The sequence below is a fragment of the Echinops telfairi genome, unplaced genomic scaffold, assembly GCF_000313985.2.
Source record: "Echinops telfairi isolate 266 unplaced genomic scaffold, ASM31398v2 ScPeMD7_9;HRSCAF=40, whole genome shotgun sequence".
Taxonomy (NCBI): Eukaryota; Metazoa; Chordata; class Mammalia; order Afrosoricida; family Tenrecidae; genus Echinops; species Echinops telfairi.
Window position 1 is genome coordinate 31844663 of NW_022103906.1, and position 13167 is coordinate 31857829.

At 38.7% G+C, this 13167-nt stretch overlaps 1 protein-coding gene across 1 annotated transcript in view; it reads left to right on the forward strand.

Annotated features, from left to right (window-relative positions):
• Positions 1-13167, forward strand: part of ZMAT4 (zinc finger matrin-type 4) — a 532047-nt gene that overhangs the window by 464491 nt on the left and 54389 nt on the right. Inside the window, 1 exon segment of the mRNA XM_013005877.2 lies at positions 5359-5455. Within this exon segment, the coding sequence (XP_012861331.2) occupies positions 5359-5455 (97 nt within the window).

Genomic DNA, 13167 nt, shown 5'->3' on the forward strand with positions numbered 1-13167 from the left:
GTTATGACAAGATGGATGGAGAACTCTGGAAGGAAGAAGGCCCGAAGCCGGTTTTCATAGTGTGATTCCATGCTTCACAGAGGAGAATGGATCAGACCTGGATAAGTATTCAAACAGCCCGCATGCTGCTTGTGATAACCGATGGCTTCTGGGTTTGGGGACCACAGTCATCTTTGCGAATCACGCACACCTGTGAAATGCAAAGGAGACACACCTGTGAAATGCAAAGGAGACACACCTGTGAAATGCAAAGGAGACACACCTGTGAAATGCAAAGGAGATGTAAGCACAGTTGTTCATCCGGGCGCTACAGTTCTTTAGAGACCCTGTGTTTTCTGCTGATGGGTTCAACTACCCCAAAGGAATACGAATTCATGGGCCGATGTTTTGTTTGTTAGTAAGTGTATGTGTACGTCGGGGTGGAGTTCACACACGTCTCCAGGCAGAGTGCCTGGGAATCTAGTTCCCAGTGGTTTGCTAGTGGACGCCTCCATGGGGATGTTTGAGAGCCATTGCTCCAGGGACTACGGAACCAGCAGGTGTGCATTTCATTTCTGTGCTGTCAGTTTGTCCCTGCAAAGTAATCGTGAGTCCCAGAGATTCTCTCTCAAGAAGACATCAGATGTCTATGACGTTAGTGTTTTTTCCTCATAACTAAACTGACTCTTCATTGGCCAATCAGTAAGGCAGTGGCCAATCTTGCATGTAAAGAAGAAGCAAGTACAGCTTCCTGATTGATGTCACCAAATGTCACTTAAAACACACACACACACACACACACACCGAATCTGCACAAACCAAGTTATTTATATTTTTACACCAAGGAAGTGAAAACTTTAAAAGGCAGTTCTCACACTGGCCAACCCTGGTTTGTTGCCTGATATTTCCAATAGCTTTCTCTGCAAGGTACATGGACCACAAGAATTTGAACTGCTCCGGAAACCTGCTCTTGCTTTTGGAAGTGAGATTACCTTTGATGACACGATAGCATTCAGTACGCAGAACTTACTGGATTTAATGGAAAAAATATCTTTATGCTTCTCCTCCATAGCCCGTTCACACAATCTCACTCTTCCCCCTGAATAAAACCTAGGATAAATGTCATGAATTCCCCATCATTTTTAAGTAATAAAGAGTTCTTTGGTCTGGGCTAGACTTTAAAATGTTGTATCGTTTTATTAATTAATGGGTCCAGGATAGAGCAGTCACTTTTAAGCTCTTCAAACTTGATTAAAGGCAATGTTTCCCCTCCACCAGCTCCGTGTTCTTGCATTACCTAGTTGCCTTGGGAAAGAGAGTGTGGAAGGCTTCTCGCTGTTGGAGGCTTTTGCTTTTCTTCGCCTACCTTCAGAGGTTGCCTCCGTTTCCTTGAGGACTGAGGAGTCAGTCTAGGGCAGCAGGTTAAAGAGGTAAATGGAGGGAAGTTTACCTGGCAGATATGATGCAGAATATAGATGCTATCTGACTGGGCAGAAGTTGCAAGCTAACGTTTTATGTGGTTGGTTGGTTTGTTTTTCACAGACTTGCCATGACTTCATATAATCCAAATATCTTCCCTGGGGTCACTCTGAGCCTTAAATATCCAGTTGAACATTTCCAGCATATCTCTGCTAAGGTCTCATTGCTCCCGTGTCTCATTGGTCACTTTGGTTATTTCTAAGAACGACATCACCGAATCGTGTTCCTCTCATCCACCTCTTGTCTACATAGTGCCCTGGAGTCATTCATATATCTCCTCTTTATCAAACTCTGAAAATACAGGCATGCTTAATTCTGCCTCCCACTTTTGCCTTTGCAAACACTAATCATCTGAAGTCTCTGGTCTGCTAGACACTGCAGGTGGCGCCAGAGTGTATTTCTCAGTCTAGTAGAGTACTCCTCAGTCTTTCTAGATAGTTCCATTGAATCCCTTTCCTGTAGATTTTAGGTAGCGAGAAACACTAGTTCATGGGAAATGGAGCAGAAAAATATAACTCAGCACAATATCATTCTTTTCTGAATCCTCCATCATGTCTCCTGTTTCACCAGCCTGGTGGTGAGTGGCCAGGTCGGTTTGGGATTGAAAACGGCTCCATTTGACTGTCCTGAACTGCCACTCCCACATCTCACTTTCATAAAATGGGTGAAGTTTGAATATCACTTGAAACTTGGGCATTGAGTTATAAAGGGTTCCATTTTGATATCTCTTTGAAAACAATAATAACTAACTTATACTGATCATTTTTTCATGCCAGGCGTTGTCTCACACACATTTGAGCTCACACATTCACATCTATAACCCTATAAGGAAACACGTGAAAAAAAACCACATAATTTGTACCAAGTAAATAATGTATCCAGCTTAAAGACCCTTCTAACTGAGTTTTCTTTTTAAGATAATGCTGTGCATTCATTAAGCTGTCTTATGAACTAGCTTTTAGAATGACCAAACAACATTTTGTGACAACACTAAATACGATTTCACTTTCTAAACATTTTAACACATTCTCTCAATTTTCCTACAATATTAATAGGAATTGTCTTGTTTGCATTTTATAGACAAGAAAACTGGGATCAGATGCTGTGTGGCTTTTCCTAGATCTCAAAGCCATGAAAGGTTGGAGCCATGGTCTAGCGCCAAAGTTTCTGATTGTGACTTTGAGTTTACTGTTTTTTCAAAAGGAACCCTGGTTGCTTGTGGGTTAAACATTAGGCTGCTAACCACAAGGCTGGTGGTGTAAACCCACCAGCTGTTTGATGGAGAAGGATATTGGTTTCTGGGCCAGCAAAGATTCGAAGCCTTGGGGACAGTTGTACTTGCCTTATAGGCTCAGAAGAGAGTTGGACTAGATGAAAAGACTGTGGCAGATATATAAAGTTGCTCAGTTACAGCTGCTTTCTAACAAAGGCTTGGCTCTGTTGTGGAGCTCAGGCTTTATTGAGTCGCTTCAGATTCATAGCTGCCCTATGCACAACAGATGAAAGCACTGCTTAGTCACACACCCTCTTCACAATCATTGGTGTGCTTGAACCCACTGTGAGAGCCACTGTGTTGATCCATTTACTTGAGGGGTGTTCTTCCCACTGACAATCTATTTTACCAATAATGAGTTCTTTCTCCAGGAATTGGTTCATTCTAATGAAAGTCTAAGGAGTAAGACAAACTCTGACATGGCTAAGGAGTGTTCTAAGCTACACATCGTTCAACACCAAGTTTTTCATTCTTCTGGAATCTGTCACAAATACCATATTTTCCAGCTACCAACTTTTCACATTTCAATCATCAGTAATTATCAATGCATCTTGCTTGCATATGTAATCAATTTCAGACTTAAGAAGTTGGTAGACATATTCAATTTCTTTCTACTTGGCATTAATGTGTCATTTACAAATCTTAATGTGTCATTTACAAACCTGTCTTCCTATATGGTCATAAGGATATTATCACAACACAAACAGTATTGTTTTTGAGGCTAGACCTTGATAATTTCTTTTTGACAATGAAGGTGATGTCATTCCTCTTCGATTAGTTATTCCCTATCATGGTATGTTAGAGGAAACCAGCCTCTAACAACTGAGCAATCCATAGGCCCAATTGTATGGTTATCATATATAAAGATCACAGTAAAGTCAGAGAGAACAGGAGAGAGAGTAAAATGTAGGAGTCAGACACATTTCATGGTAGCATTGCTCACCTCAGCCCCTCTTGGTGGTCCACGTGAAGGTGGGAGAAGAGAGCAAGTCTTTATTCTTTGGGGATATTTGTAGGTAGCCATAAGACATGCATATTCAGTAGTTATATACGTCACAAAGTGGGAGGTACCCACAGTAAAGCCCCTAAACTCACAGGTGAGGAAACCTAAAGCCTGCATTGGGGGAAGGGATGAGGGGGGCTGGGTCCCGCGGCAAGAGGAGATAATGAAATAATATCTGCTTCTACAGGGAGATATAATCAACCATGTGCTTATTTTAAGGCAGCATAGCTGTTAGGGGAGAATCTGTGAGAATGATGTTTAAATAGGATAATGTGCTTGGACTTTATCTCTAACTTACCAAAGTGGTGTCTTTCCTCCCGTGGAATACTAGCTTTCCAGATTCCCTCTGTTATAAGTTAGGGAATATAGTTCTGGTCATATTTCCCTCATTGTTAATTTCCCATAATGGTAGGCCACATGATTATTTAAAATTTAGCTCACTAATATCTATGATATTGATTTTTATACATTCCAATTCATTATTTGTTGACTTCCCGTTTTCCTCCATCCATACTTTTCATATTCCATTTTCTGAATATTAATAGATTTTTTCACCTGTTTCTTCTCCTCATTTTGCATAATCCCACCTTGGCAAATAAAGACTCCAAATGTATTAATTAATCCACATCCTGAAGGTCCACTCTACTTTGAGGAGGCAGCGCTTCTGTCATGTGATTTGAGTAACTTTCACCCGCAGGAGCTCACCTGCTGGAAGTGTATCAGTCAACCGTCTGCTGCTATGCAGGAGATTTCTACTGGCCGTTTTTCAGAACGAGGCCATCAGAACCTTCCTCCGAGTCTGTTTTGGTCTGGAAGCTCAGCTAGAGCCTGCTCACCTTGGGTGACTCTGCTGGTATTTGAAATAATGGTGACTTAGCTTCTAGGAACACAGTAACCCACAAGCCACTGCAGTACAACACAGTAACACACTGATAGATGTGTGCTGCAGGTGGCTCTAGATGAATCAGTATTATAAAATAGTCAAGATTTTTACTTGAAAGCAAAGAGCATCATGTTTATCTTGGAACTTCTAGTGCCTGTCTCAAAGTCAATATTCTATGACTTAAATGAATAAAGAAATGAATGAATGTGTTTTCTTTTATGCTTTCTCTTGGGAAGTTAGGCTTCGTGTGAATTAGATCAATGTACTATTCTCCAGGGTATTTACAATTGTAATATTACGCTGGAAAAAGAACCCAAATGAATGATGTTGAAAGTTGAATTTCTGATTTTTCACTAAAATAGAGGGGGAATGGGATTGGATTGGGGGGGGGGGATCTCTGCAGTCTCTTAACAATCATTACAATAATGACAGCCTACTCTTCCTATAAGCCTTGGGGGGCCAGGGGACTATCATGCCTGTTGTTTGAGTTATGTTCAGGAACTTCTAAATCAATTTAATGATTTATGTTCTAATAATTTCAGCCATCCAGAAATGAAGCAAATGACTTTTAACATATCCATATGTATACTTTTGCTTAAGGATCTGGGTTTTGGAAGGAGAGATGGGTAGACCAGATGGCTCCTATGACACTCTGTCCTTGAACCTCTAGCGATTCTAACAGAGATGCAGGTGGATGAAGGCTGGATACTGCTGACCTGGTTTGTCTTCTGCTGTCCACAGGTCTGAGGCGCAATTACAGATGTACCATCTGCAGTGTCTCCCTAAACTCAATAGAACAGTATCATGCTCATCTGAAAGGATCGAAACATCAGACCAAGTAGGTATCAGTTTTTTTGCGTGTAAATTTTTAGCAAGATGAATGAAGGCTAAACATTTTACATATTGCACAATAAATAGATGGAAGCCCTTCCTCTTTATCTCCAAAATTCCCTTGGTTTTCATATTGAATAGGCCTCCATGGTCTACTTAGAGCTACTTGAAGATAGACTTTAATGTCCTTTTGTTAGCACAGGACCTGAGAAGTTTTTGTTTGGTTGTTATTGTTTTTCCTCTTTCCGGTTTTTAATGGGCAGTTCAGCATACTTTTAAAAACTTGAGGAAGCTTTTAGACCCAAAGTGTTTTAAAATAAGCAATTTTACACCTATTTGGAGCATGTATAGACTCTTTTGTTGTGAAGTCAGACTCCATGAATATTTTGTATCCTTTCCATTTCTGGATGAATATTGTCAATTATAATTGAAACTTAACAAATCCCCAGGTATATTAAGTCTTATGCATAGCTATTTCCATTTAAATGGTACCTTATGACATTCCCTCTCCCCACAATTCTTATGAATTTAAACTGGAAAAAAGACAAACTGGCAATCATTTCCCCTATATTTATATTATGCATCTCATTAAAACCCTCTGATATTAGCTTTGTGAACATTTGTAAAACAGCTGCTATGACTACTAATAACATAGAAGGAAAAAACTATTCTCTGGTTTGGAAAATATGAATAGATTTAGTCTTTCCTCTTAGAGAAGCAGGCTAGAGAAACCACCATATAAACAATGAGATTGCTCTGTAATGCCTTCAGGTTTGCACCTGGAATTCTGAGTACAGAAACAGGAAAAACTAAAGTAGGTGTCCAGGCAAGCTTGGAACGAAGTTTGGTGTGAAGTTTGAGTACCGTAAGGATAAGGTCCTTGGCCAGTGTCACGTGACTTTGGTGCCTAGTCATTACTCACGCACATCTGTCGTTATGAGGTCCCATGCCGCCAAGCGGGTTCCTCTTTGAAGCAACCCCATGTCTCGCAGAGAACAAAACACCGCTCAGCCTGCTCAGTTTTCACAAAATGTTTCTATGTTTGAGCCCATTGTCGTAACCACGGTGTCAATCAGTGTCACTGAAGACCTTCTTCGTTTTCATGGACTCTTTACCAAGCATGATGTCTATTTAAAGAGTCTGATCCCTCCTGATGTCATACCTCAAGTATGTCAGAGAAAAAAAAAGTCATCCTTGCTTCGAAGGAGCATTCTGGCTGTACTTCTTCTCAGACAGGTAGTTATTCTCCTGGCAGTCCATGATATATTTAATCTTTTCTCTAGTACCATAATCCCTAGGCATCATGCATATTGGAGCTCTCATAAACATTTTAAAAAAATTAAATCAATATGTAAATTTTGAAAGATGACTTACAATTTCCCAGTGAAAATGTAGGCAGGAAATTTGCTTTGCAGACTATTGTACAGATGTGGACTGCAGAATGGCCTTGCTCAGGCTGAGAACCATTAAACCCAATATTAGTGGTTTAGTGGTTTCTTTCAGATTGTATTTTCTCATAAGCCAGAGTTAAATTTACGACTTGCTTAATTCTGATCTCTTCTAGGGAACTCTTATCAATATAATTCTTTGAAAATAGTTTCCCTATCTACTATGGACAATCTAGAACAGCGGTTCTCAATCTGTGGGTCATGACCCCTTTGGGGGGGGTTGAATGACCCTTTCACAGGGGTCACCTAAGACCATTGGAAAACATATATTTCTGATGGTCTTAGGAACCGAGACACCGCTCCTGTATCTGTCTCCAGGCGGGTCTGCCCACATGCAGATACACCCACATATGAGTACCGGCGCAAAGACTGTTGTTACCCATGCTACACCGTGCTTCAAGACAAATTTTCATTTATTTGTCATTAGAAATAGATATTTCACAATATAGAATTACATATTATTTTGTGATTCATCACGATGCTTTAATTATGTTCAATTTGTAACAATGAAAATACATCCTGCCTCCCAGATATTTACATTATGATTCAGAACAGTAGCAAAAGGACAGTCACGAAGTAGCAACGCAAATAATTTTGTGGTTGGAGGGTCACCACAACATGAGGAACTGTATAAAAGGGTCCCGGCATTAGGAAAGTTGAGAACCACTGCTCTAGAAGGTTGTACTTGAGCTTCAAACCACCTTGTTCAAGTCTGGCTGCTTATGAGACTTTGGTATTTCACCCCAGATCTACTGAATCAGAATCTAGAGTTTAACAAGCTCCCCAGCTGATTCTTAAGCATGTATAAGTATTAACTTGGGATCTTGCTAAAAATAGAGTCAGATTTAGTGGATCACTTGACGAAGCTGTTAAAATGCAGATTCTAATTGTGTATATCTGAGGTAGATTAAAGAGCTCTGGTGGGCTGTGGAATGCGTTGGGCTGCTAAGCCAAAGGTCAGAGGTTCAAACCTAAAAGCCAATCACAGGAGCACCATTAGGTGACACATGCTGCTCTCATAAAGGTTTACAAAGCTCCGAAAACCCCATGTGCAGGGTCACTGAGTCAGAAGTGGCTTGATGGCGGTGAGTGGTTTGGGGATTGGTTACAAATTCTCAGCAGGTAGAAGTCCCATGGTTTACATTACTTTTGTCCCTCTTCATCATCTCTTGAAGCAGGATTCTTTAAGATAGCTTATATATTCTATTTAACCTGGGTCTGATGTGCAGACAGACATGGGGCGAGTAGCTGCAACAATGGATGACAATTTCATAAGAGCTTTTTTTCTTTTTACTATGAAAAGTAAACAATATTTTATTAAAAAATAGACAAAGGTAGAAATGATGACTTTCGGTGGCATGAATCATCTGAATAACTAAAGGAGAGAACATCTCTAGTTTCAGTAAAATGCCTCCCACGTGTCTACATATCTCTGCATCAAAAGCGTGGCAGAAGAGAGTCTTTGCTAGGCACTTCTAAGAGGAGGCTTCCAACCAGCTCATTCTGTGCCAGGTACATTGGCGGGCGCTGGGGGAGAGGGCAGGCTTTATAAGCATATGGGAAAATCCCGTTGTTTTTTCATCTGTGAACATTTTGAACCTCCCTGATATATTTACTTTCTCAATCCTCAGAACTAGTTTTGACCCATTATTTTACATGAGAAAAATAAGACTTAGAAAGGTTACATATCTTACCTGAAATCACCTTTCAACAAGTGGTAGAGGCTGCACTGAGCCCATCAGGGTCTGGTTTATTCCTGTGCTCATTTTATTTCACTTCCATTCCACAAACCTCCACTTGGAATGGAGTGCCAATGGACATAATTGTGATGAAGCCTCACAGCCCTAGATAACACAGGTTACTTCAGAACAGACATTTCTACCTCAAAAGTAAATAGACCCTCCTTTGAAGAGTTAAATGAGGAAAATGTGAACAAAATAATTGCAATGGTATTGTCCTAAATGCCTATTTCATCAGATTTTTATACCATTTACATATGTGTGTATCTGTGGTCAAGTTTTTTGCCTATTTGGTGAATCAAGCTGTCTATTTTTTTAGTGAGCTGTAGGCAGTCTAGTCATAAAAGGTCTTTATATATTCAGAATAGGAATATGTTCTGAATATAGATATCTCGGCGTGCACATACGCAACACATAAACATGTATAGACAAATCTATGGCCTTCAAGTAAATTCGGGCTCGCAGTGACCCTAAAAGACAGAGTAGAACTGCCTCATCGGGTTTCCTAATCTTGAAAGAAGCCTACTGCTTTGCCTTTTCCCTGTGTTAGGTATGAAGCAGCTGGTAGGTTTGAACCACTGGCTTTCTGCTTAAAACTGAGGTCTTAACTACCATACCTTGCTGTCAGGGATCCTTAAGGCTATAACCCACTCACTGGCATCCAGTCAGTTCTAACTCTTAGGGAACCTGTAGGACGGAGTGCTGTTATTTCCTAAGTCTTGATGCTGTGTGTATGCTTCTAATTTAAAAATGTTCACAGTTTTATTGATATGTAATGCACATATCATGTAGTTCAATAGCTTAAACATATTAAAAAGAGTTGTGCAATCATTAGTACAATCCATTTGAATATATTTCTAGTTTTGAATTAAGCCTAGTTCATCAATTTGTTCCTTTAAAGTTAAGGATCTTGTGTGATAGTTGATTACTCTTTGTCCCAAGGTTATTAAGAAAATTCTCTTATGCTATGATCTAGAAATGATATATTTTTTCCTTTCAAATATAGATCTTTTATTCTTTGGGTCTTAATTTCATTTATAATGTGCAGAAGAGGTTCAGATTCATTTTCCCCTATACATATATACAATTGAATATTATTAATTGAAATAAATCACTACAGAATTTCACAATGTTGGATCCTTTAATCCATTATTCTGTGTTATCCCAGAATTTATATTTTCTTCCTCAAAAATATTTTCAGCCAGTGACGTTTAATTCATTTCTTCTCCATGTGTCTGTGTCTGTGTGTATTATAGTTAATTGACCTAAACCAACCCAGTATTTCAGAGTCAGTTCTGACTCATAATAACCTTATAAAGGGTTTCCAAGACTGTAATCAGTGCTTCGCCAAAAGCACAACCCAGCCCTTCTGAGGCGTGTTTGAACGATCCAGGGGTATTACAAAGGCAAATACCTATACTTTATCCTAAATTATGGGCTGGAGTACAAAATTTTTAATTACCAAGGGGGTACTAAGTAATTTTTTTCTGAAAAGGGGCCAGTCTGCCAAATAAATTTGAGAGCTTGCATATCGTTACGGGAGCTGAAAGTCTCCCCTTTCTCCCATGGAGGGGCTGGTGGGTTTGAACTGCTGGTGGGTTTGAACTTGCAGTGTACAGTCCAACGTTTACCTATTTAGTGCCTGCTGGTGGGTTTGAACTTGCAGTGTACAGTCCAATGTTTACCCATTTAGTGCCTCCAATTAGTATGAATTACCTCTCATTGTCATTATGAATACTTCCTTAAATTCAGTCTGTCGTCAGTGTTTCCTTGTCTCATTCTTGATTTCAACATCATTCATAGTCCTAAAATGCTTATCTATAAACTTTGAGTTTAGCCTGAAAATTTTTCTCAAAACCTATCCCTAGATATCTGTTACAAATTTATTGGGAGTGACACAATATGAAACCTGTTCCATTGTTCTACAAGTATTGCTCCAGTCATATTTTTGAAGCTAACTATTTACTTTTTTTAGGTAACTTAGGTAACTTAAATCACTACTCCAGTAAAATCATTGACTATGATAGTTATGACAATATGTAAATAAAGTTGATGATGATAGTGATATTATCAGTGGTAACTTTAGTAAAATTTGTATATAGCAATATTCAAATACTTTGGAGTTATTATCATATATAACATGTCATAGCATACCTACAGTTGACCAGATCTCTACTTTATAAATGAGAAAATCAAGGCTTAGATAAGTTAAGTGACTTATCCAAGGCCCAAAATATGAGTTTTTGGCAGATCCAACACCCAAAGACTATCTGTTCATAATGCTATTAGTTTCATGAGACTAAACATATGGCTAGTCTGTTTGTCTCTGCTAGTAGTAACACAGAATTTCTTTTTGCTAATGCCATAAACAATATAATGACACTCACATTTTTCTCCACTGTTAAATAGCAAGAGAAACATTAAGTATCTAATGAGATTAAAGGTTTATAAATGCAAATAGACTGATACATAAAGCAATTGCCTATTAGTAGATTTTTCAGGGTTTCCAAGGGATCTAGTCTGTCAATTTGTATAAATGATTAAAATGAAATTTAAGGCACATGAATCTATATCATAGATTAATGAACAATGTCTCTTTAATGCACTTGAATTTGAGCTTAGGGAACTCTCCTGGCCTTGGGATGCTATATTACTCAGAAATAAAGGGCATAAAAGTTGTCATTACTTACTCTGATATTTCAGTTGGTTGAAAATGAGGCACAAGTGTCTAAGAGAATAAATCTGACTGACCCAAAATTAGTAATTTCCAAATTTACTTGTTCCTTTGAGAAGCTATAAACAATGATACTCTGCTGTTTTTCCCAACTGGGAGCTCTCCAGACAAAGGTCTTATATTTTTCATTCTGCAGTATATTCAGTTATTTGCAAAGTGTTTGAGTGATTGTACAGCCTAATTTTCAGGTCTTGAATAAATTTGCTTTTAAATACCTTGGAATTCAATTCAAGCATTCAGGATAATAGTGATTCATCAGAGGGGTACACAATGGTAAAGAGTTTTGAAAGGTAGGCCATCCATCGAGAGCCTCTTCGTGTTCAATAAATAAAAACAGCTTAAAAGCCACGGAGCATATTTTCTTTAAAAATAGGAAACAAACACAGATGAATATGTGAACTTCCTCAAATGGTAAAAATAAATAAATGGACAGACAAACAAGTAAACAAATTAAAATTTTATCTGTAATGTTCATGGCCCTATTGGCATTAACCTAAAGTGACAAAATGCATGAGTTTGGAACTTTGGAATTGTGCTATAGTTTGGGCTTTATTTTCTGCATTCCTGATATAAAAAATTATTCTCTGAGAAACATAACACGTCAACATAATATTCTAAGGCAAATAGGGCAGATGAGCATTTTTGAAAAAGAGCTGTCCAGACCCTGTAGAGTAGATTTATGTTTTTCTCTTCAACTGATAATCAATCCTCTGTAAACTGCTTGGATAGGCTAAAAATAATCAAGTAAAATCTGGAATGCAAAGTCAGTTTGTACTTGCCCAGTTTTATGCTTCTGCCTGTGCAGAACGTATCTCAGAGCAATGAGTGCTGCCACAACTTTGTCACCAAAGTGGATTCTCGCCACCAACACATGGGGCCTGCGTACAGAACAGGGCTTGTGAGTCAGAAGACATTCTCTGTCCACCCTAACTTTAATGTTTAGAACAACGGCCCTCTCTCCTCTCCAGTAAGACCTTGAGTAAAATTGAATTGAACTTCTTCAATAGAAGGGACATTAGCCTGGAGAGAGAAGAAATTAAAAAATGCTCAGAAAAAAATTTATATATATATATATATGTATATACACACACATAGGCAATTTTAACAGTTCGATTTTTTTTCTTAGCCTCACTTGTGTGCTTTTTCTATATATGCCATACCTAGGGATACATTATAATTAGAGTATGTGAATAGATTAGGCCTTTTACAGGCTTGAAAAGAACTAAATAGGGAGTACTTTCTTTCATATTACTTCTGGAATTAATGATGACAAGTAATATTCTTTAGCACACTCATTTCCCTCCCCCAATCTCTTTCATGGAGGCTTGTGTCATTATTTTGTCTTGCTTGCAATTTACCAGAGTCATAGTTGTCTCCAGAGTAATTCTGAGCTGATCATGTAATATCTGAGATTTAATTGTGGACACCATTGAATAGTTTTTACCTTCCTTGTGAGGCTACTTCAGGTAGCCATCTGGTGTCAGTCACTCAGAGTAAAAAGCCATCCTTGATATGGTTCCAATCAGTTCATCTGCATCCAAAAAAGGAAAAAAGCCCTAAGGAGGAGGATAAAGCCAAAGAAGCCCTCTTGGAAGGTGGGTGACCAGACTCTTATTGTCTGCAGTGCCTCTTGCAACTTGCGTCTGCAGTGCCTCTTCTAACTTGCCGATGATTAAAAAAAAAAAGATTGTTTTTCAATCTGCCTCATCTGTGTATAAGAAAACGCACAGATGTCAATTGTATATTTGATGGAGTTTGACACTTGTATATGCCACGGAACCACCAGCCCATTGGAGAT